The sequence below is a fragment of the Neophocaena asiaeorientalis genome, unplaced genomic scaffold, assembly GCF_003031525.2.
Source record: "Neophocaena asiaeorientalis asiaeorientalis breed wild unplaced genomic scaffold, Neophocaena_asiaeorientalis_V1.1 scaffold315, whole genome shotgun sequence".
Classification (NCBI taxonomy): domain Eukaryota; kingdom Metazoa; phylum Chordata; class Mammalia; order Artiodactyla; family Phocoenidae; genus Neophocaena; species Neophocaena asiaeorientalis.
The window spans coordinates 1,815,768-1,841,600 of record NW_020172011.1 but is presented as its reverse complement, the minus strand read 5'-3'; the positions used below and the strand labels follow the sequence as shown (position 1 = coordinate 1,841,600).

The window sequence follows — 25,833 nt, the reverse complement described above, 5'->3', positions numbered from 1 at the left end:
ATAATGTATACCAACTCTCACCTGAGTCCGAGCAGGTGAAAGTCGGTACCTACCAACCTGGGCACCCTGCTTCCTCACCCTCCTCCATTCCTGTGACGATGGAGGCAAAGTTGTCGTCCAGCAGGATCACGTCAGCTGCCTGCTTAGACACATCAGAGCCAGCCAGCGATGCCCATGGCAATGACGACGTCCGCCTTCTTCAACGCGGGGGAGTCATTCACCCCGTCCCCTGTCACTGCCACAATGGCTCCCTGGGTGGAGCACAGAGGGAGTGAAATAATTATTGTGTCAGATTCAGGACCCATCCCAAAGGTCAGTTTGATTCCATCATCCCTTGTTTCTTGATGTAATCATGCTTGGTTTAGGCCTCTTGGCCCTTCCTTCTCCTGCACCTCGTGAGATAGCAAAACTCACAGGGAGCCCCCAGATGGATGCCTGTCTCAGGGGTTCACGATGGGATGCTCTCTGGAGCCTCCTCTAGCCCAGCCCACACATTCCTATGCTTGGTTTGGGGCTGGGCTGTGCCACGCGATTCCCTCCAGATTCTCCAGCCCTCCTTGGTCTCCCTTACCAGCCTCTGACATCCCTCTACAATGATGAGCTTCTGCTGGGGGGAGGTCCGAGCAAACACGATCTCAGTGTGGTTTTGGAGGATCTCATCAAGCTGCTCTGAGTTCATATTTTTTAGTTCTGAGCCGTGCACCACAATGGCTTTGACATCCCCGAGGGAGAGGAATTTCAAAAGGCTAGTTCGGAGTGTTGAGAATTCACCAGGTGTCCTGGTGCCCTCTAAGCCATCTTTGCTATAACCTCCTCGTTTCTCCTTTCAACCCCATCTCCTCACTTGTCCCCAGCCACGCACTGTCCCCAGATTGGCACACTGCATTCCTTCCCTCCTCTCCCACCTCCTCCTCCCTCTTCTCTACCTCCTTCTCTGTCCCACCTTCATCGGAAAACCCACTGACATAGTTGCTTGGTCGTTTTCCTATTACGTTTTACTTTGCAGTAAGTAAACTCTATACATCCTACCTATAGAAAGAACCTCCGAAAATGTTAGTGGGTGGGACAGGCTAAAGATGGAGGGGAAAAATGGCAGATCTGAGTTCTTTCAGGGATCTCACCTGGCATTGACCTGGCTGACAGGGACCTTGAGCCGGACAGCAATGTCCTCTGCTGTCTCGGTGCCTTCTGAGATGATGCCCACACCCTTGGCAATGGCCTTGGCTGTAATGGGATGATCCCCTGTTACCATAATCACCTGGGTTGGAAGGGGAAGGAAAAGGAGCAGAATCATTTTCAGAGAGGTCCTGGCTCCTTCAACTCTCTCTCTAAGAACTAACAGATCACTGCTATCATTCCACAGGGGTTTAAGTAGCTCATTCCCAAGAACTTGTGCTGTCAATCAAAACTCTCGCTACGGTTGGTGGCTTCAACCCATGGGAGTGGGTCAGGGCCATCAGACCATAAAACACAGGACAATCTGAGCTCTAGTTTTCCCAGGAATAAATCAGGGATTTGGGTGTATTTAACTCTATTCAGAATTGCATTTAATTGCCTCAGAGGATAGTCTGCCTCTTTAAGTTCAAAGACAGAAACACCTACCCGCAGAACAGTGGTAATAAAGGAACGTCTGGAATAATCCATCTGCCTAGCAAAATTTCATCCAGGCCCTCATTCATTTCGATCCTCAGCCTACCTCTCTTCTTCCCACTGCCTCCTCGTGCCCCTGGATCCCACCCCTTTTCTGGATACCTGGGGCCAGCCCTAGTCCTGTCCCCTTCCTCCCCGAAGATCAGGTACTTGTGCTCTGTGCTCTTCTAGCCTTCTGTTCTTTGAGTCCTCCTCGCATCTCTGTGTGATGGCTTGTCTGTCTCTCTCCCCTGCTGGAGAGAGTGGGGCCGTGCCTATGATTCCCTGTTAAGTTTCCAGCCCTAGCATAATTCCTAACGCATAGTAATCCATCAACAAGCAATTACAGAATGAAGGAAGGATCGCTTCCTGGGAAACACTGCCCATGGTTCCCAAGTGCCCTCCCAGCACATAATTCTCAGGCTCTGGTGGGAGGGAGAAGGGAACTGTCTGACTATGACTCCTGGAAAGGTCAGTCTGTTTACATCCAGAGCGTGGAAATAAGCCTTGAAGGAGTTTTCCCATGAGCCCTCCTCATTCCACACTGGCACAGCGGGCTTGCTGGAAGGAGTGCTAACTAATCTGGGATTACCAGAGACTCAGGAAAGGTGTGCTGTGAGCAGTTACCCACACCACTGGTCTCAAGTGCCCTGGCTTGGTTGTGGGGCACTGGGGCCTCACCAAGTTCAGCCTGGGGGGCACGAGGTAACTGGTGAGGATCTGAGAGGGAACTGCACAGAAGATTAGAAGATTCCAGAGGTGGTTCAGATTGAGCCCTCAGTGATGCCCTTCCAGGCTTACAGTGCCCTGAACGTTTCCTACTGGTTCATCAATAATGACCTGTAGGACATGTGTGGTAGCTAGCCCAGCTTGACCCCTCAGATGGGCCGATCTGCGGTAGTTTCTGGAAGTATCACCTCCATGCCAGGCCGGAGAAGTAAAAACGAAGTCAGTCACCCCAAGAGTGAGTTCCTAGGACACAATTTCACAGAACATTGAGATGCATACATACAATAGAAGCGCAGTTCTACAAAGAATGGCTCCCTTTGAAGTAAAGAGCATCCAGTGGTTTCTGGAATCTGTCAAGTACTAAAGGAATTTCATTTCCAACTTCTCGGTGCTGACTGTACCTCTGGTGTTCCCACGCAGCCTTGCCAGCTGCCCTCTTGTGCCCTTGGCCTCTCTTCCCCCAGACCAGACCCATCTGAGAGAAACGGTCCAGCGGTGGTGACCATTCTGTAGGCCCTCACGGCTCAGCTGCAGTTCTTAGAGGGGGCTGCGTTCATAGCAGGGGCCAAGTGTCTTCGTACTACTAAAGGCCTCAGGTGGTGGCAAATAGGATGGTATCATTTTATTTTAGTTTTTTTGTTCTTTTTTTTTTTTTTTTTTTTTTTTTTTTTTTTTTTGGCCATGCCAGGCAGCATGTGGGCTGTTAGTTCCCCAAACAGGGATCAAACCTGCACCCCCTGCACTGGAAGGGCAGTCTTAACCCCTGGACTGCCAGGGAAGTCCCTTATTTTAGTTTTTTAAAATTAAGTTTATTCCAAAGGTCTGAACACGTGGCTCTGAAAAATACCAGTCCCACAGTCAATTGCAAAAACTTTGCTGCCATGCAGCCGTTAACCAGCCTCTTTCAGCAGCCTCATCATATCCATTAGCTTGGCATCAACACCATTTTGGAGTTGACCTTGGAAGGGCCTCCCGTATGGGACAACCCCCTGTATAACCATTACATTTTGTCTTCCTTGAAGGATGGCCTCATGTGTACGTCTTACATTTTCTTAGAGGGAAAAAGGGTGTGATTCAAAATTCCTCACCAAGTCTGCCAAATTTCTGTCAGCTTCAGGTCCAGAAGAAGTAAGAAATTAAAATGTAAACTTGTGCCCAGAACAAGGGCTGGCCCAGAAAGCACCAGGCCTCCTGCTTCAGGTGTCAGCTCCAGGCCGGCCGGAATCCTATTCAGACTGTTACCTATCACAGCTCGCTCTGCCTCAGGCCGTGACCGTGTCCTGCTCTGGCAGGCCACCTGGCTCAAATCACCTCTTTGTCTCCTGGTTGGGCCTCCCCGCCGCCCGCCCCCGCCACCCCACAGTAGGCACAACAGTCACAGGTCAAGATGAAGCCATCTCTAGCAGAGAGCATCCAGTTCTCCTTAAATACTTCTAGCCCCTCTCCCTCCAACCTGCCCTCCCAGATATTCCCAGAATATCAAGTATGAGCAGGGAAGGTGACAATACCTAAGCTATGAAGATGTATAGGAGTCTTAGAATTTGAAATGTGGGATACAGAGCATCTCAGGCTTAGAGGAATTTTACTGCTGCTATCCCGTGAAGTCCAAAGCCCACCCTGATTAGAGAGGAATTCCCATCTCCGGCTTTGTTCTGCAGCTGTGTTTTACGCTTGGACCACTTCGTTTTGGTTTTTAGCTTTTACTCCTGGACATACACCTGTTAGGGCAGCTGCTCACCCTGAGTCAGATCCGTTGAGGGCCCCCAGCTCTCAGTCTCTCATTCTCACTAGTGACTGCTCCAGGCCCCCAGCCCTCTTGGCCTCACCCTTTTTACAACCCATCCAGCAGTACATTTATATGACACCTTCTACCACTTTGTTACTCCTCGTGTGGCCTGCAGACCAGCAGCAATGGCATCAGCTGGGAGCATGTTACAAACGCAGAACCTTGGGGTGTCCTGGTCTTACTGAATTAGGATTTGCATTCCAACAAAACCCCCAGGCGATTCACATGCACGTTTGAGAAGCGCCGTCTGCGCTTTGTCTGCATGCACATCAGCATCTCTAGGAAAGTTTTTTAAAATACGGATGCCTGGGTCCCACCCTGAGCGTTGCTAATTGAATGGATCTGGAGTATGGCCAAGGCATCAGATTTTTAAAGCTCCCCTGGTGATCCCATTTTATTTTTTAACTTTATTGAAGTATAGTTGATCTACGATGTTGTGTTCGTCCCCTGGTGATTCTAACCTTCAATGCAAGGCGGGATTCTAACTACAGAGGACACTTATTAGTAAGTTCTCTCTTAAGACTGCAACTCATACGCTCAGGAGGCAGAAATCAGTTCAGTTAAACCAAGAACCTACTCTGTCCGAGGTTTTCTACTGTTGATCCAGTTTACGACAAGTGAGGGGCATCTGGGATGCTCCAGTGTTTACCTTAATCCCGGCACTCCGACACTTGCCCACGGCATCAGGCACTGCGGCTCAAGGGAGGGTCAATCATGGAGATGAGCCCCACAAGACAAAGGTTATCCATGGGAAAATTGATTTCATCGGTGTTAAACTTGAATCCCTTGGAGTAAGTGTTCGGCAGACTCAAGAAGCAGAACCCTAGAGAGAGACAGAAGAAAGGACCAGTAGTCATTCCACTGTCTATGTCTCTATCCTGCTCGCCCCAACTTCTAGATTTTTCACCCCACAACTAATGACTGTTTTGATGCCACTCTTCAAAGGCTTCTCCCACAGGTCCCTCACCTAGTACGCGTTCCCCCAGACCGCCCAGTTCCAAGTAGGCATTCTGGAAGGCTTCCTTCATTTCATCATCCATTGGGTACTCCTGCCCTTTCAGAAGGTAAGTAGAGCAAAACTCTTAAGATCCTCTCAGGCGTCCCCTTCATGATCGGTGCGTGGGTCTGGGAGCCGTCCTCCCAAAGGTGGATGGACATCTAGGGAGAGGAGAGGAACAGGAGGAGAGAGCGAGGTTTGGGGCAAAAAAGCAAGGGTAAGATTTCTGAGGGTAAAGCTGACAGGCAAGCTGTTCATACCTCCATTTCCTTTGTCCCCTAAACCAGCGCAGCCCCCCTCCCTCCAGCCAAATCCCACCTTTGGTTGAGCCCACCCCTCTCCCTTGCAGGAACCCCCAGCCTGGTATTACTTGCACAGGAATCTGTTATCTTCTCAGCCAGACTGGACGTGAAGGGCAGCCCAGGCACTCTCCCCTCCCTGCTTCCTCTCTGCCTGGGTGGCTAGAAGCAGAAGTCATGGGGCCACAGAGACAGCAGAGTAGACAGGAAAGAAAACTTAGAGTCAAACACCTGTGCTCTAGGGCCAGCAGGGATACTTTCTTAGCTTTATGACCTCAGGGCAGTCCACTTAACCTCTCCAAACCTTAGCTCCTTTGATAAAATGTAAAAGGTTCTGCATTGCCCACCTCATTGGGTTTTTATAAAAGAAAGATAATATTTGTAAAGAATATATTGAAAAACACCGACAGTTCTTTACCATGGTTGTTTGAGCCTGAAGGACGGGATTAGGACGAATAGTAATAACAACACTTATTGAGCACTTACTATGTGCCAGCCACTGTTCCAAGTGCTTTACATGAGTTGTCACTTAATCCTCGCAGCTACTACCCTGTAGTAGTACTATCAATTTCTTTATTTTATAGATGACAAAACTAAGGTTAAGCTGTGTCCAGAATCACACAGCTAGAAAGTAGAGGCTGTCAAGGAAAGAACCCAAATTGACTCACTTTAGAACATGCTCTCTTAGTCAACCTATGCTCTAAGTTCTTTGTTAACTCTGTCATCACACACTTAGTGGTGAAGTCTACTTAAAATTTATGATTGTTGCTTCGTTTTTATTAATACTGTCTTTTATTTTTTCCCAAAAGAATAAAGTTACCTATTCACTTTGAGTTACCAAACTCTTTAAGCATTCTGACTTGTTTAGTTTGACACTGAATCGTGGTTGCTTCTTATGTTTTTATGTTCATTTTGGGGACTGATGAATAAACTGTTTTCCAAGTGTTGCCAGTAGAATTTGTATAATCACATCTTTCATAATTTTGTTTATATGTTGAGTGTACTGTTATTTTGTGTTATGAATTTTTTTTTTAACCAATAAACAGAACACGTCTCAAAACCAAAAAGAAGGAAAAAAAAGAATATATCGAAAACTGTGAAGCACAGTGCAAAAACTGGTTAGCCATTCTAGCCCCATGTCTCCTGGAAACATGGCACGGCCCCTGAGAGAGGCTCGACGGTACGAGTTGGGGGTCCCTGTGCCTCAGCTGGGGAGGGGAGAGCGTAGTCAGGAAGGGAACCTGAGGAGACAACTTGAGGACAGAGAAATAAGATCAGTTTCATTTTTCATTTTCCTGTGATCTCTGATCTGGGAAAAGGAACTGTCTCTGGGTTTCCTCTTATGCTCGACAGGAAATTCCTGCTACGTAGCCTGTTGGGTAACAAAATCAGCACACTGAGAGGAATTGAGCTGTGGTACCGAGGGGACCAGACTGTACTGGCCCAAGGAGAAGCTGGGTGGGAAACCTGGGTGTAAAATGTGGTTAAAATGGCTTCTTTGGAAACTTTCCCAAAACTGTTATATTCAAAATATACTTAAGCAGTTAAGAGGGGAAACCTAAACTCATGTAAGGAGAAAGCTGTAAAAAAAAAATTTTCTGAGCGCTTAAAACCTATTTGTTGACTATTTATCGGAGATTATCAGAGACGGCAGCAAGACCTGCTTAAGCTAGTAATTTGAGTACAGAAGCATCACATCTTCATAGAAAATTACAGGTGAAAAAGATGGGAGAAATCTTGAAATATCAGAACAGAGAAACTTCTTCCTTTCATTTTGATCTCAGAGACGGAAAGAGACCAGGCCTTGCAAACGACCGCCAGGCTAAGATGTCCCTTGCAGGCCAGAGCCTCTGACTGTCCCAAGAACAAGCTGATTAAGGCAGGTTGTTCTTGGGTACGGAGCAAAAGGAGCCAGAGGGGTTTCCTTGGACCCCCCAAGCAAGCCCCGCCAGAGCTGGGTAGCTTGCAGGCTGGCCGAGCACACTTGGTGCAGAGAAGGATCTTGCTGTTTGAATTTGATATTCGGTAGCTCAGAAAAGGCACTAATGTTGTCATTTGGGGGAAAGGTTGCTATTTTGTTGCATGTCCCATCAATGTCATGGGTATGTTTTACTTTTATTTTGAATCTTGTGGAAGGAGAGGTACCTAATTCTTTCCAGTCGAAGGCTTTAATTGGGCCCTGCCAAGCACAAAATTCCTGTCTGGTTAGTGAGGTCACTAAACGTCAGGAAAAAGTGGAAATAAGTTTGCAGTTTGGGCGTAGGGGACCTATCTTATTACACTGATGAAAAGTCAGATGAGACAAAAAACTATGAATCTGTTTCTTTAACTTTTACTCATTCAGCATTCAGGGTGAAAATATAGGTAATTTGGTTTAAAAAGATCTATATAGCTTTTGTTATGGCTTTTTTTTTTTTTTTTTTTTTTCCCGGTACGCGGGCCTCTCCCGGCGGCGGCCTCTCCCGTTGCGGAGCACAGGCTCAGCGGCCATGGCTCACGGGCCCAGCCACTCCACGGCATGTGGGATCTTCCCGGACCAGGGCACGAACCCACGTTCCCTGCATCGGCAGGCGGACTCTCAACCACTGCGCCACCCGGGAAGCCCTGTTATGGCTTGTTTTTTAGTTACAAAAATTGTTTTTTCTTGTGACAAAAACTTTTAAGATCTATTCTCTTAAGCAACTTTCAAATATAAAAGTATGGAACGCCTCTTGAATTTGCCTGTCATGACGGGGCAATGCTGATCTTCTCTGGATTGTTCTAGTCTTAGTGTATGTGCTGCTGAAGTGAGCACTATTATGTGTTTTTTAAGACACAAAACCAAAACTGACTTTTGGGAGTTGAATTTCTTCTCTGTTACCCACACCTGATGTCTGACCTTTACGGTAGTACATAAATTTGGAGAATTCCACTCCCCTAAGTAAATCACGATTGCCCCATATGAGTCAGAGCTTAGCTGCTAGAGCTCCTATCATGGTGATGCCACCGTTCCCTCCTTTCCACACTTTCCTCAAAGTGTGCCAGGGTTCTCACGTGGGAGGGAAGTACTGGGTTTCTTGTCCCTCACATGCATTTTACTGTTAGGGCCACCACTGTCCCTCCCTCAGCATTTCTCCTTCCCTTCAGTCCTCCTTCCCTTGTCAGTCCTCCCTGGATCATGGACAAAACGGCCCTGGGAAAACAGCTTCGCAAACACTCTGGAAAGCCCTGACCGCCTACCTGATGGCAGCTGCTAGAACTGCAGGCACGGAATGAAAAGAAATATTTGATGACTAGTGAGATAAGATGCCTCAGGGAAGTGACTGGCAAATCCAACATATTCTGCAACAGCAAATTTCACAGTTGCCACAGAGACGCCTTTAACGTGACTTTCTCCAGCCAGCCTTTGCTGCCTATGGACATTTCAGCACTTTATGACCTGCTCTCTGCACAAGTGGCGTAGCCTCAAGTCTGCTTACGACTGAATGCCTCTTCCTTTATCATCTATGCCTGCATTTACCTGTTTGCCACTTTCCCTTAAGGTGACCCTTCCTCCTACCTGGGGTGCTGAGTATCCACCGTATCTGTTCTACAGCTCAGACATAAAGGCAAAGGCAAAGCTCCCGTTTCCCCAGAGGACAAGCCCATCCCCCACTGCTATCTTCCTACCGTTGTCAGTTCTGTACCTGGTACTTGTTGGTAGAATTAAAGGGAATTTCTGCCACCTTGGGGCTTTTCTCTCTCATCTCCTTCACAGAGCTGTAAGACTGCTCGATGAACTTGAGGAGGGCTGACTCAGAAGCATCCCCTGCTGTTGCCCACTGCCGGGATGGAGTTGGTATAATGAGCCCGAGAGGCAAGGCACCTGGGCTTGCCAGTGGTGTCAAGGAGAGGAACAGAATGGTGAGGGGTGCTGGGGGCATCACCGAGGGCCAGAAAAGAGATATTGAGGGGAGAGGGCAGGTTATACCCTGGACACTGAGGTACCCTTTACTCCCTTGGGCCTGACACCTTAGCTATGGGAAGGTACTCCTGATTAGCCTTAAAATCAGCCCGGTTGCAGAGGCCAGCGATTCGGGCCAGGATAAACCAGGTATCAGAGCCCTTGGCAAATGAATTCCCTAGGGAGAGAGAACAGAACTGTCAGCAGGGATAGGAGAGCTTAAAGCAGGAGTTTATTCACACCCCTTCTGCGCCCAGATGCTTCTCAGAGACAACATTTCATCTCCTCCACACCTCCCTGCTCTCCTCTCACTTTGCAGCTACCTTCTTGCTGTCTGGACTCACCACGCCCTGTCAGCTACTCATCACATTCCCCACATCCTTCCACTCTCCGACCGCCAACGCCACTAGTCACCAGTCTGTTCTTCGCTGGTGTCAGCCTCATAGATGGTCCTTTCGAACCACAGGTGGGCGACGGTCATGCGGTTCTGGGTGAGGGTGCCCGTCTTGTCAGAACAGGTGGTGGAGGTGGAGCCCAGTGTCTCCACCGCCTCCAGGTTCTTCACCAGGCAGTTCTTCCGAGCCATGCACTTGCCTGTCAGGGTCAGACACGCCTAAGGCCGTGAACAGGGGAGAGGGGAAACGGAGAGGAGAGCTCGGCTGCTCACAGCGCTTTGTGTTTTTGGAAATCTGATCGTTTTCACTGCTCTTTTAATTTTTTATATTTATTTCCCTTTTGTTACCACCTAGTCTTTAGAAACCCCATCTGTGGCTATGGGAAAGGAAATTAGGAAAGTGATTTCGGTTTGTACTTTATGGCAGAGTTTCAAAAGAAGAGTGCTTTCTTTTACCAGGGTATCATAGAGAATGATCTATTCCCCCTGGAATATTCCTCTCCCCCTCGATCCTTTCATCTTTTCTCTTCTGCAGCCTCTTCTCCATTCAAGTTCAAGCCACACTTCTTTCTCAAGTCCAGTCTTTCCAGGGACCACGGTGAGCGCTAACCTTTGATTGTGGCATAAGGTGCTCTGTGTGGAGGAGGGTTGTACCAGTAGTTTAAAAAAGGAGTGGGGAGGAGAGAATGATGAAACTGAGAAGGACTGTTGCAGCGCTGAGAATGACTTGAGAAGTCACTTAAACCAAAAGGTTTTTGTTGACCATAAATCCAGTGAAAGTCAGGTGTGGGGCAAGGTTATTTTAAAAACGAATGAATTCTTAGGCTGCGGTTATGTACAGAATTCTAATCATGGAGTTATTATTTATTTACATAATATCATGAGTACTGATGTTTTTGTGCTAGTCTAACCACACTCTGGGTATTATTCTCATTTCCATTTTAAGAAGGGTATTGATAAAGGAGAGCATACCCCAAACAGGTGATCAGCAAGACAAGGGGTCTGAAGATGTGTCACAGGAAGAAGGGCTAAGGGAAAAGGGATTATACGACCTCTCCCCTGGAGAGTTTGAGGGGACATAATGGCTATTGTCAAAGATCTAAAGGGTTGGGCTTCCCTGGTGGCGCAGTGGTTGAGGGTCCGCCTGCCGATGCAGGGGACACGGGTTCGTGCCCCGGTCCGGGAGGATCCCACATGCCGCGGAGCCACTGGGCCCGTGAGCCATGGCCGCTGAGCCTGCGCGTCCGGAGCCTGTGCTCCACAACAGGAGAGGCCACAACAGTGAGAGGCCCGCGTACCGCCAAAAAAAAAAAAAAAAAAAAAAAAAAGAGATCTAAAGGGTAGGTTTGTAGAAGAGAGAGAATTGACTTATTTTGTATTTCTTCAGATGGGAAAACTGGGACCAGACAGGGAACCGTATGTCTGTCAATATAATGAAATCCAGCTAGAGCAATCCAGCAATGAAATGAAGTCAGATAAAAAGGGGTGGGCTTCCCATGACTAGAAATCATCATCATCTCCTACGGATTTTATGCAGGGTATCTGGCATTGGTTGAAAGGTTGAATTTATATGGGCTTTGAAGTCCTTTCCAGCAAGAGTCTATAATCCTAAGTTAATCTTCTTCCATGAACTGATGAATAAATTGGGGCCCAGAGGGCAGTGAGTTGGCCAGATTCACCAGCCAGTACACCCAGGACTGGAACTCACTCCCGGTGATTGATAATCTATGCTTTCTGCATCGTAACTCACTTCTTTTCTCGTTAAAGAGAGAAGGCACCGGAAAATAGGGGTGAAGGAAGTCAGTGTAATTTGGGAGCTCAATGTACTCTGCACATGAGAGTACTCTGCCACTCTTTCTGTTCAGCCACGAAAGAGATACTAGTGATTTCATTTCCTTGGGGTTGTTTGTCTGTCCTGGGGCCACACTCCACCTTAGCTACTCACAGTGATGGTGGCCAGCAACCCCTCAGGCACGTTGGCCACAATGATGCCAATAAGAAAAATAACAGCCTCCAGCCAGATGTAGCCCAAGATAAGTGAGAGCCCAAAGAAAGTGACACCGAGGAAGACAGCCGCTGCTGTGATCAGATGCATGAAGTGTTCGATCTCCATAGCAATGGGGGTCTGGCCCACTGCCAGGTCAGAGGTCAGCGAGGCAATTCGGCCCATCACCCCGTGGAGTCTCCTGTGGCAATCACGATGCCCCGGGCTGTCCCTGTGGATGAAGGGGGAAGTCTGAATTGGAAAGGCTGTTGGGTTTGGTTCCTACAAAGAGAAAACTGTCAACAGTCAAAAACAAGGTGGAAACTCAAGGTCCCCTGAGAGGTTATAATGTTCTACTGTCTTTACAGTTCGCTTATGCAAGTGAAGGTCTCCTCATCTGAAGAATCTCTGAAGAGGTTTCACAGTTCTCCAGAGATACCCAATTTTATTGCCTAATTGCCTTCACTGTCAAGAAGGTCTTTGTTACACTTAGTCTAAATCTCTTCCATTGCCTATATGTTTCTTATTTTGTTCTCAGCAGCTGAAGAGCTTCTCCAGCCCCAGGAATAGTGGTTACCCTTCTGCTAGAATCCTGTGTTCCAATATCTCCCCATCCTCTAACCCAGGGCTACTCAATTTGCCGCCCCCATCCCCAGGAGACATTTGGCAAGGTCTGGAGGCACATTTGGTTGTCACGACTGAGGTTGCTACTGGCACCTAGTGGGCAGAGAGCAGGGATGCTGCCAGGCATCCTGCAACTCACAGGACAGCCCTCCTCTCCCGATACCACGAAGAACAGCGCGGCGCAATTGTCAGCAGTGTCGAGGATGAGAAACTGCTCTGACCGAGCCTCTTCTCTGTTTTGCTGGCTGGAGCCAGTCTGCCCCCTGCTGGGTGGCAGAGGCCATAACATGGCCCCTGAATCAGACGGGGAACTTGACATACCCAGGATGTAGCTTGAAGTGAGGGGCCCCACAAGGTTCTTTGCTCAAAATAATTCTTCCTGCTTTACCATGATGGCTGAAATTCCTACCATTAAAGTTACAGTCAGAATCACCCAGAAAAGCAACATATTATAGAAATAGCACTTATTTTCGAATCAGAAGGACTCAGGGCTAGAAGTTCAACTTCCAATGTACTAGCTGTTCACCCTGGAGTAAGTTACTTAAACTCTCTGAGACTCAGGTTTCCTCATCTTTAAAATGGGGTAAAAGCATCTACAAAGCTGTGAGAATTAAATGTTTTTAAAAGAGCCTAGAACAGGGTTGGGCACATAGTAGGCACTCAAATATTTGTTTCTTTTTTTTCTCCACTTAGATGAATTTAAGGTCTCCAGAAGGATGGCTAGAAAATCACACATACGCCTTGCAGGGTATCTCTAATCTGGCAGCTCCCACGAACATCATAGCATGAAGCGGCCAGTCCATTTTCAAGGTCACCTTCAGCATTATGAGTCTGAGAGCAGGTTCTGCTCCGACCGGCAGTAGACGAGTGAGGTCACTGCTATGTGAAGGGTGGTTCTGGAGCGCCTCACAGTATGAGACACTCTGCGGGTGAGCAGGAAGATACTAAAATAATTGAGAGGTGCTGAGAGGGTTTATTTTCGCAGTGGGTAGGGGTGGTTAGGGTATGGTGTCACTTATAGTCATTTTGTGCCGTGGTTTAATCTAGTTCTTCATTTTTCTTCCTTCTGCTATGGTTTTCGCCATGCTTGGAGAGACAGGATTTAATAACGAATCCCAATGTGTCTAGAGAGGGGGAAGGTTGATGTCAACCTTGGGGAAGGTTAAGAAGGCCAAGCCTCCCATATTCCAGGCTAGACTGACTTCTTCCTACGCCTTCTATACAATGCCAGAGAAATAGCTTACCATCTCCCCCCTACCCCCCATGAAGATGCATGAGAACCCAAAGAGAGATGTTTGTACCAGCAGCCCCGTCAAGGGCCACAGTGATGAAAGCAGAGAGGCAAGGGCCTAGGATAAAGGTTAAAGTGATGCTACCTGTTTGCAGATTGCACAGGGATTCCTCAGTTTAACAGTCAAGAGCTCCTTCAACCTAATTCCACCCTCTTGGTCACATCTTGGGTCCCTCTAGCCTCCTATTAAAGCCTTCTCTATTCTAGTCAGATCCCTGTTTCTTAGATGGAATTCCATCATCCACTTTCCCTGTTACTTGAAGCATATAATTTGTTGATGAAAAGCCTACTTTGGAAGGACAAATCTGAGCAAATTTCTTCCTAAAATTTAATAATAGGAATCTCATGTTTTTGGAGGAAGCTTGCTAACTTGCATCTTTCTGTTCAATCAAGTTAAAAAATTTTTTTTAATATATATTTTATTTTCTAGTTGGATTCTTCTTCAGTCTTAATGGTACTCTACTCCTTTAAGCTATTTCCAAATTAAATAATTTTATTACCAGAGGGGTCATTAGCAAGCTTTATTCCAGGGGAGGTTCTGTGGAAAGAGCATGGGCTTTGGAGACAGACCTACATTAGAATCCTTGATCCTCCTCTTTTTTGTTGAGTTGTGCTCTTGGGTGCTGCATTTAATTTCTTTGAACCTTGGGCTTTCACGTGTAAAATAGGAATAATATCTGTTGTATAGTCTTGTTAGAATCAGAGATTTCTGTGGCACTTGACACGTGCTAGGCATTCAATTAAAGAAGAGCTATTTCTTAGACACCCAAACATTTATTCTTAAGCATAAATGATGGTTTTCATGTGTGTTCCAGAGAGTTTTGCAGGCCTTCTTAAGCAGAAAGGATGAAGGAGGGGTTGACATAATGATATTGAGCCCCTTGGTACCACTTTGGCCAGAGCTGTCTCCCAGTTCAAGGATGCCCTAGATGCTAAGAACAAAGCCAAAGGTGTGAAGGGCACCTCTGGTAACTCAGATTTCCAATGCCAGTACCCTCTCTTGGGATAGTGAGAAGTTAGGGCTTACTTCAGGAGAAGAGTGACTTAGCAGAGCTGAATAATTTTCCTCCCTTCTGTGCTATTTTCAGCTCATAGAGCATAGTCCATTCACTAGATAGAATAAAAATAGCTACAATTATAGGGCACTTAGAGCGTGTTAGGTCTCGCGCTAGGCATTTTATTATGCATTATCTCCTTTAACCCACATAAAAATCTATGGAGTAGTGACTTTTAGTATCATCAGTGTACAAATGTGGAAATGATGGCTTTGACCTTTCATCAAAGTTTGTATAGCTCATGAGGGATGAAGAACGTAGACTATTTACTGGCTGTTACCTTCCCTACTGCCCTTAGAAGATAGAGAGGTCTGGAAATCTTTGTTTCAATCTTTGCTTTTGAATGTAGGCTACTTATGATGCGATATTCACCTTCCACACAGTTGGTGGAGAAGAAGCAGATATTTTGGGTCTCCAGAGGGTTCTCATTGGTGAAATCAGAGGAGCGGGATTGGGGCTCTGACTCTCCTGTCAAGGATGAGTTGTCCACCTGGGATGGGAGAGAGGACAGGTCATGGAAAAAAAGCACCCACATCTTCATTATTGACATGCAGAGAGAAGCATAAACTTACACACCACTGTGATCTCAGATCTGCACTTGTGACTTCTCAAGGTTCTGAACAATAAGATCATATTTTTTTGAACTGAGTCCAGGTCACTGCAGTGCTCTAAGACCATACTTGGCCTCTTTCCATAGCGTTTCACATCCCCTCACCTTACATCCTTGTGAAGAGATAAGCCGGATGTCAGCAGGGATCCGGTCTCCCCACTTCACTTCTACCAGGTCTCCTACCACCACGTCTTGTACAGGGATCTGAATCTTCTCTCCGCCTCGGATTACCAGAGCTTGCTGTGGGAAGGTGTTAGGGTCATTTCCAAAGCTTTTTGCTCCCCTCATCCAGTTCCTGGTCTCTTTCCCTCTGACTCCCTTTTCTTACACTGTCACTCACCCCATCATTCTCGAAGGTCTCTTGCAAATTCTTACCATCGCTCTCTGCAGGGCCCTTTGATGCTCCTCTCACTAAACTATGAGGTCTATCTTTCCATTCCTACACTTAGGCTTGGCTGTATGGCTTGCTTTGGCCCATAGGACATTAGCAAATGTAGTGCAAGCAGGCACGTAGAAAGTGCTTGCACACTGGGGCTTGCCCTCTGCCACCATATTGAATGTGCTCAAGCTACCCTCCTGGAGGGAGAAAGATGATAAGGAGAGAGGCCCCAGCTGTCCATGACATCTCAGCTGAGGCCCCAGACACCTGAATGAAGTCTTCCAAGGCCACCCAGCACCAGCCTAGGTCAGCCCAGATCGGAAGAACAGCCCAGCCCCAGAATTGTGAGAAATACTATGGTCATTGTTTTGAGCCACTATGTTTCGGGGTGGCTTGTTTAGCAGCGAAAACTGATAGCCTCCAAACTCCTGCTTCATTCTACCAAAACGTTTCCCACTGAACTCTTACCCAAGGAAGGAATTAAGTTACGTTGACACCAAAGGGAGAAGAAGCTCCTGGGCTATAATGCTAGAACATGATCGTGTCATTGGGAAACTTTGGAACTTATTCCTTTCCAAGCTTTCAAGCCCTGTGCCTAGGAACCCGCTTCTACTGTCATATTATTTCCAGGTTCTTTAGAAAAGTTTTATTTGAAAATAATCTAAACTTTCAAAAGAGTTGCAAGAATAAAAATTGTACCAAGAACACCCATATAACCTGTACCCAGATTCATCTGTTAGCATTTTACCCCATTTGCTTTGTCATTTGTTCCCTGTCTCTATATATGTGTGTATGTGAATATTTTTTTCCTGAACTATTCGAGGGCAAGTTACATACATCATGATATTTTATTGTACATACTTCAATGTGCATTTCCCAAGAATTAGGATATTAAATAACCATAATAAAGTTATCAAATTCAGTAAATTTCATATTGACACAATACTTTCACCTGCTGTCTGCATTCCAGTTTTGTCAATTGACCCAATATATCCTTTACAGCATTATTTTCTACTCCAGCACAGGATTTGGTCTAGGGTCAGATATTACATTTAGCTGTCATGTCTCTTCAGCCTCCTTTAATCTGGATCACTTCCCTCGCTGTTCTTTGTCCTTAAGGCCTCCCCTTTTGGGAATAGAACCCTAAAAGATTTGGGGTTTCAGATTATGCTCATTGGATTCAGATCATGCATTCCAGACCAGACCACTTCATGGATGTTATTGTGTTTTTCTCAGGGTACTTTTAAGGCCTGATAGAGTAAAACCTAAGTGAATGTCACCCTCATTACCAGCCTCACTCAGTTCACTCACCGTAGGAAATAATTCTTCAGGGGACACACAAATCATGCATTTGGCTACATTCTACACATCCTCCCACTAGATCCTTCCACATGAATCCTACCTGAGGTACCATGATCTTAAAAGACTCCATGATCTTGGAGCTCTTGGCCTCCTGATAATAGGAGAAGCAGCCGGTGATGATGACCACGACTGTTAGTACAATGCCGAGGTACAGATGGGGGTTGGGAAACAAAGGGCTCATCAGTAGGTCCTTTTCTTCTTCATCCTCAGAAAGTCAGCTTGCAAGGGTAACAGCCATTTTTTCCAGGTGGAAGAAACCATGGGACTCGGTGGGAGAGCACAGGGGCTGAGAAGAGTCTGAGACAGGCCTGGTTCTCTGGGCTTCCTTGTTAAGGAACCCGGAGCTACAGTGAGGGGCCAGCAAAATCCCAGGCCCGAGAAAGCCTATATCTTCCTCTCCAGGAAGGCTATTCATGAGGTAGAGTGTGGCTATTGAGGGAGATGGAGAGGAAGGATAGGAAGAGATTAAAATTCTATGAAAGAGAATGGACAGCAAAGTGCTTTGATGACCAGTTGGGAAGATAATCAAAGGATAGCAAGTTTCTGGGGGGAACGTTGTATCTCAGGGAGCTGAGTCAGGAGCTATCTAGATAAGAGGGAAACCAGGAAGGACCAAAGCTTCCTTAGAAAATCCTGGGAGTATAGGGATTTGGGCCAGAGGACTTCAGGAGTGCTAGGCTTCTGAGCAGAAGAGTATCGAGGGCTAAGCAGACACTGGGCTTGTCAGTAATAGTTGAACAGACTCACATTATCTTTGGTAGGGTCCTCATGGAAATATAACTGGATGCCATAGGCCACGAAGCAGAGACTGGCACCAGTCCACAGTAGGAGGGAAAAGCCGCCAAACAGTTGTTTACAGAATTTAACCCATTCTGGAGCAGTAGGGGGTGGGCTAAGTGTATTGGGTCCATCTCGAGCCAGGATTTCCTGTGCCTCTTCAGGGCTATGGCCCTGTGTGGAAAAGAAATAGGAGTGGATGGAGAACCATGAAACCGGACCAGTCTCCCATGCTCCTCCTTGGTTACCAGATGGCCATCCCAAGCCCCTCCAATGAAGAAATTCTAGAGTTAGGGGAACTTACATTTTGAGGGCTTTTATTTAAGTTTATTTGTGGTCATTGTATTAGTGGTTATAGTTGCAACAGCAGCAGCAATAGTGATAATAGCAGTAATAAATGATTTTGCTGTTGAACCAGCAGTTCTCAAAGTGTGGTCTGGGGACCCATGGGGTCCTGAGACCCTTTCAGGCGGGGTCCACAAGGTCAAACAATTTTCAGAATAATACTAAATTGTTCGTCTTTTTCCCTCTCATCCTCTTAAGTATACTGTAGAATTTTCCTAAGGCTACAGGGCACATAATAGCATAATAGCGTTAATGTTGAAAATATATGAGAATCTAGCTGTCTTCTATTAAAAAGCTAGACATGAAAGAGATTTGCAAAAATGTAAAATGCCACTAATTTTTTTTGTTTTGAAAAACATAGTTATTTGTCATAAAAATATTATCTGTACTAATATATAATGGTTGTTTATAAATGAGTTAGGAAATACTTTTTAATTTTCTCAATTTTAATTTCTAATATGATAAATATAAGTAGATGTAATCCACATAAGCAAAAGCTCTTTGGGGTCCTTGATGGGTCCCGAGGACAAAGGTTTGAGAGGTGCTGCCCTAACCCATCCTCATTCTCTCATCGAATCCTGAACCCTCTTTGCATAGTTACCATTTCATCTTTTTCTGAGTGTGTGTCCTTGGCTGGGCGCAGGTTAAGGGTAAAAACATTGACCTTGAACTTAGGGGCTAGATTTCTAGCCCTGCTTTTGTCCTGGCAGCCTCAAGGTCGGGAATGGAGACCCTCTGCCTCCCTCAGGGAGTTCCTTCACTCACCTTGGTTAGGTCCACAGACTATTTGGTGCTCAGCTCGTCCAAGGTTAATTTGTGATCACCCTGAGGGGACAGTAGAGTCATTGAGGGACAGGGAGTGACGCATCATTTCTAGGGGAAACATTTTGGGGAAGAGAGGTGGCACTGGCCTGTGTGATCAGTTTTCAAGGTGAGATGTTAGAAGCCTGAGGGTTGAGAGAGGTTTTTGGAGGGCAATTTGTCAGCACCCATTTCGGGTGTTCTTACCATGACCACTTCCTTCTTCAGGTCCTCCATCTCTCTCTTTTTTGTCCTCTTCATCTTTCTTTTACTCATTTTAGGACCCTTAGGTCTTGGGCTTGGATTCTGCTCACGAGGTGTCACGGTCCCTTTTCTCCCTCCAAGCCTCATGGCTCTCCCTGGATATGGCTGCCCCAGATCAACCGGTGGGAAGAAAGCAAAGAGAGTGAGGGGTGTGAGGGAATCAGGAGGAAGGAGGGGGAGAGGGGTGAGAGGAAGAATGGCTGAGCCGGGGAGGACCGAAGGAGAGAGAGAGGGAGGGTGGTCGGGAGGCAGCGGTGAAGCCCTAGATGGGGGAGGAGGAGGTGTCAGGAAGGAGGGCACAGGAGGGATGAGAGGAGCCTGGGGCCTGCGGTACAGGAAGGAGAGGGGTGAAGAGAGGGAGTCGAGGAAATGAAGTGTGGAGAGTACTATGTACCTAAGTGATGAAGATGCTGCAGGGCCCTGAGCAGGTGGGAAGTGCAGTGGGCTTCAGGGCACGCTGGGAGCTCCCCCCAGCACCGAGGCAACAACCAGGCCTGTTGTCACAAAGACCTCAGGAAAGTTCTAACTGAGAATCCACAAGTCTCAGTCTCTGGGTTTGAGAATGATTGGAGAAGTTTCTGCCACAGAGAGAACTGCAGTCTGATGGCAAGGCTAGAAAAATGTCCCAGTCTGGTCCTGCTGACCTCCAAGACTCAGAGGTACCCTAGATAGCTTGACTCAAAAAATAAAGCAGGCAGTCTGTGTGTGTGTGTGTTTTTGCTGAGGTGCCCTGCCCACAGACATTGACTTTGAGCTTTTGGTTGTAGGAGATCAGATAGCAGAATAGGTCAGATCTTGGACTTTTGAATTTGTCCTGGGTTTGGGTCCTGACTCCGCTGCTTACTGGCTGTGTGGCTTTGGGCAAGTTACCTAACCTCTCTGTGCCTCTCTTTCTTCATTGGTAAAGGGGGATGCCATCTGCATTGTAAGGTGGCAAAAGTAAGGATTGAAGCAGGGTGCTCCATGTAAAACACGACGTGTAACTTATATAGTATGTGCTCAATATATAACTTGAATTAAATATTATGTCTTACTTGTAGCTTAATGTGCAGCTCTTCTCAGTGAGACTAAAAATACGCTTTTCATGTAATAACCCTGAATTTCCTCACTTTAGTACAACATATTTCTGTCTTCCACTCACCTTCTTTGACATCTCAGTAAGTGGTTTGACCGTATTAACTTTATATGTTTTATGTGTAAATTATACTCTCCCTCCTTCTGAAAAAGGATCTGAAGCAGCTGTATATTTCTATAATGTACACATTTTTTTTTCAGTTATGCATGTCAACATACATTTTCCCTTTCTATTTTTGGGTATTTATTTAATTGCATTTTGGCTTGGCATGCTTTTAAAAAATATGACTGGATCAGAAAACATTCATCTTGGTGCTGATGTAACCCTCCTTCAGTATTCAGAAATAGAAATTTTCCCTTCCCAGCTGGGACAAATAATAGTCTGTTTCTTTAATAGATTGGATAAGGTTTTTCTTCTCTATTAAAAGTGTACCAAATAAAAACAGAAAGTCCCACTTTCTCTCCCCCCAGACTCAGATTCCCCACCACTGATGTTACTGTTGTTGGCAGTGTGCTGGGTATCCTTCCAGTCTTTTTTCTACATTTATACCAATAGTATCTATAAGGAGGTAGAGTCTTACCTTTCACAGCATCATTCAGCTCCCCTTTCATTTATGCAAAGATTTGCTTTTTAATGGCCACAAGGCATGCCATATTCTGTATTGACGGCGGTCTATTCAATTATTCTCACTACGGATGGATTTACAGGATATTTTCCTTTTTTTTTTTAACCACTGAAAGCACTGCTGCAGTGGCATCCTTACATATAGTACCTTTCGGCCCTTGAGCTTCAATTTATGTAGAATCGATTCCTGTTGCTGAATCATAAGATACTCTTATTTAAAACCTTAAAATGTTCTACCAGATTGCTCTTCAAAAGAGCTCTTCTTATCCATATCCCAGCAACAAGATGCAAAAATGTCCACTCCCCACACCTTTGATTATATTGGATGACCTTGACCGTTTTCATTTTTCCTATTATAATTGGTGAAATTTGGTATCTTACAGTTTGAATTTGCATTTCTTTATTGTCTATGTAGCATCTTTTTCTTATATTTATTGGCTTTCTGGACTTCATTTTCCTTTTTCTGAATTGTTGTTCTTATCATTTGCCCAATTTTCCATTGTTTTCTTTTCCTTATTGATGTGTTTGAAGGGGTTCCAATGCCTTTTCATATACATTACAAATATTTTCTCCCAGCCTTTGTATTTAATGTAGATCATAAAATCCCTAAGAGCAAGGTTAGAATTAAAGTTTAAATTGTTAAGTTAATCTATGCATCATCTATGTGACAACAGCATTTAGCCCAGCCTTGAACATAGGAGATCCCTCAAGGCAACTTTATTGACATAAAATCAAGTGAAATTAGTTTTGGAAACCCCGTTCTGTTCCACAGTTCTTAGCTCAAAAGTCTACCTCTTCAGAGAGACCTTCTCTAATTGCTAAATCCAAAATAGCCACTCTCACACACAGCCCTCAATCCATCACTTGTGGGCTTCACTGCGCTTTTTGCCCTCTGAAACTATCCTGCCCATTTATCTGACTTCTTGTCTGTTTCTCCACGGCAGTGGGGACCTTTTCAGGCTTATTCACGGCTTTACACCCAGCCCTTAGAATAGCACAGAGTGGTTCATCCACAAATAGTTCCTAAAAATAAGTTGAACGATGAATTTTCAGGTTTTATCTTAATGTTATAAGATTTGATACCCATCATTTTGGTCTGCTATGTTTTAAAACCTATTAGGGTAAATATGCTAGCATCACAGTTATCTACTCATTTGTTTCATAATCACTTATAAAAAATTCTGATATTCTTGCCTGATCACACTTGCTGCAGAATGTCACAACCAACATGTCATGTTTTACAAAAATACAATGAGGCTTTTAATTGATACTGGATTGGCTCTTTATAGCAACTTATTTTTATCTTTACTACATTCTATGTTCCCAAACAGCAGTTAAGTTTAGCTCTCCATGTATTCTTTTTTTTTGCGGTACGCGGGCCGCTCATTGTTGTGGCCTCTCCCGTTGTGGAGCACAGGCTCCGGACGCGCAGGCTCAGGGGCCATGGCTCACGGGCCCAGCCGCTCCGCGGCATGTGGGATCTTCCCGGACCGGGGCACGAACCCCCGTCCCCTGCATCGGCAGGCGGACTCTCTACCACTGCGCCACCAGGGAAGCCCTCCATATATATATTTTTTTAGTACTCTCATTGTGCTTTTTTTTCCCTAATATTTTAATTTTATTTATTTATTTAGCTACGCCGGGTCTTAGTTGCAGCACTCGGGATCTTTTTTAGTTGTGGCATGCGGGATCTTTAGCTGCGGCACGTGGGATCTTCGTTGCCTCGTGCGGGGTCTACCTTGCGGCACATGGGATCTTTAATTGTGGCCTGCGGGATCTAGTTTCCTGACCAGGGATCGAACCCGGGACCCCTGCATGGGGACTGCAGAGTCTTAACCACTGGACCACCAGGGAAGTCCCTCATTGTGCTTTGAATCTTCTTTAATAAGTACCATATGTCACACACACACTAAATCTTGAGTATAATTTGTTCTGGTTCTGTTGTAAATAAAAGCTCTTTGTATTGTATTTTCTAATATTTAGGGATAAATTTGATTTTTAAAAAATCGATATCTTGTACCCTGTAACTTTGAACTCATTACTTCTAGGACTTTTTTTTGTTGTTGCTGCTGTTGCTTTGTTTTGGTTGACTTCCATGGGTTTTTTTAGGTATTTAATCGTGTCCTGTACCAAAAACATATGTTTTTATTTCTTTCAGTTTGTCTCTTTATTTAGACCATATAGATACCAACTTCTTATCCGAGATTTCAAATGTTGCTGCTATGGCTTTTGTTATAGTTATCATTGTTTTCTAGACTTATGCATCCCTTCCTTGCTTCTCTGAACATGACTACAGTTTCCTATATGCTTTTTCCTCCAACATTTTAATCAGGAATAAATGTTACATTTTACTGATAACCTTCTAACAAATTTTGAAATGATTATTTAATCATTTTTCTAGTGAATATTCGTGGTTAGTTTTCTGTATAGTATACCGTCCTTGAATTTCACTATTTGGTAATAAAGTTATATATATATATATAAACAAATGTATATATAAGCAAATATATATATTTGTTTTTATTTTATTAAATTCTATCAAAACTGTATTTGTCTCATTAAATAGGCTGGGCCATACAAAATTTTCTTCTACATTGTAGTACAGTTGAAATAATATAAGAATGTTCTTTGAGGTATTTGGAAAAAATTCTCCACTGAATTCACTGGAGCTGAGGATGTCTTTGAAAGACTCATTTTATTTTAAATGTCTTCCTTGAACATTGATCTAGTCATTTTTTCTATTTCATCCTGCATTCTTAGCATTATGAATATTTAGCTTGTCGCCTGTCTCTGATGAATCATATTTCCTATTCTGTGGGTAAAAAGGAAATGGCATGGAAAGCATGTCTGCCTGGGTCAGAGGTTGGCCTTAACCTCTAACATTATATCCCATAGTAAGATTCTCTCACCTTTTCAGTAAGACCCTCTAAGATGGTTGACTCTTAATCCCCTACTGCATCCTTAAGGTCATGCCCTGTCCCTTTGGTTCTAATCACTTGGGTCTGCCCATCCCCTCTGGTCAAATGTTCATTGCCCAAGGGGAACTGGTTCCCCTTGCAGCCTCCCCAGTTCACTAAACCATTCTGCTAATCAGGCTCATTCCGTGCCCACAGGTTTACTGTTCCCACAGTTGCCGCTAAGTATGGCATGGTGGTGAAGAGAGCTGCCCTGTAGCCAGACTGGTCTTGGGTTTGAAATCTGATTATGATGTTTACCACCTTTGAAGCTGAATGCATACTTTTGCCTTTCCAAGCCCTAGTTTTCTCATCTGTAAATTAAAGATAACAGTAGTCTCCCTCTTACTGGATTAAGAGGATTCTTTCAGTCATCCAACCAACGTTTATTAATTGCCCAATACATGTCAGGCATCGTTTTAGGTGGTAAATAAAGGTGGTGAAGAGAAAAAAATCCCTGTGTACGTGGAACTTATTCTGGAGAAGGAGTCAGGCAAATAAAGTATAAGCAAAATACTATATGTATATATTTGTATACATATGAATTATATATATTAAATTAAAATAAAAATACATTAAAATTATATTCAATAAATATAAAAATTTAATGAAATATATTAAAATTTAAAAATATATATTTTAATGTATTATCTATATCTACTTATCTATCTAAATTTGAGGAAGTTAGTGTTTATGACTAGAAACAAAGAGAATGGTGAAAAGGTGTCAGAAGTGCTATTTTATTTGGTGAGGTCTGTGAGGGCCTTGCTGAGGAGGTAATGTTTAAGGAGTGATCTGTGTAAAGCGAGGAAGCCAGGCATGTGAGTCACTTAGGGAAACTAGGTCCCTCCTGATAGAGGGATCATCAAGAATAAAGGTCCTGAGGTGGGATTAAATGAGACTATACAACTAAAGGTCTGACGTAGTTATGGCACAGAGTGAGCGGCAGTTAATTCTCCTAAAACTCCTATTACAATCACCATCACCACCACTGCTAGACTTGTAATAAAGGGGCCAAGAACTGACTCCTGACGGGTATTCCAAGATCCTGGCACAGGGCTGTAAGTTTGGTGTCTTCCTTTCTCCAGTTATTAGGGAGAAACACACACCACCCGGCCACCCCTCCATCCCCAGCATAGAAGCATTCCTCCTTACTGCCCATCACACCCTGTCCGTGAAGGTTTTAGATGTCTGCTACTTTGATGAATTTCAAGGATTGCATCTACTTTTCCCTCCATCCCCCGCTAAAGACAGCACCCAGAACAGTATAGACTGTTAATTGGTGTTGGCCATCGGGGCCCCCTCAGCCCACCATCTCCTTCCCCTACCTGCTCATATTGAGAGTGGCCTGATTTTGGCCTGGGACAGAGAAAAGCAGAAGTGGCCCTGAGGGTTTGGGCCCATAGATTCATGGGCTTTCCCTGTGCTAGAAAAACCTTTATGGTTTTTTGGGGGGGGTTCACCTGCGAGGAAGGAAGGCCCCACTGTATTTTCATCTAGGTTGTTTTGCAACCTAATTTCTTCCCCTCTCTCTTGCTCCACTGACATCGTCTGTTCCCAGATTGTTTCCCTCCTGTCCTTATCTCCTGCCCTCTCTTTATTGCTTCCTCTGCAAGCCAAATCTTGCCACAGCACACATTTCAATACCACAGTTTGGGAGGGAAGCAAGTATTAAGGACAGAAATCTGAATTATGGAAGGGATTTCTTCTTTCATAAAGAAATGCAACTTTATTATTTTCAAGTACATACATAGTGCCTCAAACTAATGTCTTACAAAAAGTCACCAAGTAAAGGTCTTGTAGAAGGTTTCTTAACAAATACATAAGAACTGATGACAATTGGCCCATGCATTCACTATTTCTAAATGGATATTCCTAAAGTGCCCCAAAAGTATTGTTTTAGGAGACTACATATGCCACCCTAGCAATATT

General features: G+C 45.0%; 1 protein-coding gene and 1 pseudogene across 1 annotated transcript in view; both read right to left on the bottom strand.

The window, feature by feature from the left end:
- The window catches only part of LOC112403052 (sodium/potassium-transporting ATPase subunit alpha-4-like), a 28,901-nt gene extending 9,566 nt beyond the window's left edge, over nt 1-19,335 (bottom strand). The window contains 19 exon segments of the mRNA XM_024750363.1: nt 79-166; nt 168-251; nt 572-746; nt 1,122-1,258; nt 4,794-4,841; nt 4,843-4,967; nt 5,112-5,226; nt 5,228-5,302; nt 9,106-9,240; nt 9,431-9,540; nt 9,777-9,975; nt 11,702-11,929; nt 11,932-11,972; nt 15,083-15,200; nt 15,426-15,560; nt 17,102-17,217; nt 17,811-18,012; nt 18,949-19,008; nt 19,192-19,335. Coding sequence (XP_024606131.1) covers nt 79-166; nt 168-251; nt 572-746; nt 1,122-1,258; nt 4,794-4,841; nt 4,843-4,967; nt 5,112-5,226; nt 5,228-5,302; nt 9,106-9,240; nt 9,431-9,540; nt 9,777-9,975; nt 11,702-11,929; nt 11,932-11,972; nt 15,083-15,200; nt 15,426-15,560; nt 17,102-17,217; nt 17,811-18,012; nt 18,949-19,008; nt 19,192-19,335 — 2,335 coding nt within the window.
- On the bottom strand, nt 8,134-8,234 carry LOC112403593 (uncharacterized; annotated as a pseudogene).
- Nucleotides 19,336-25,833: the final 6,498 nt, after the last annotated feature.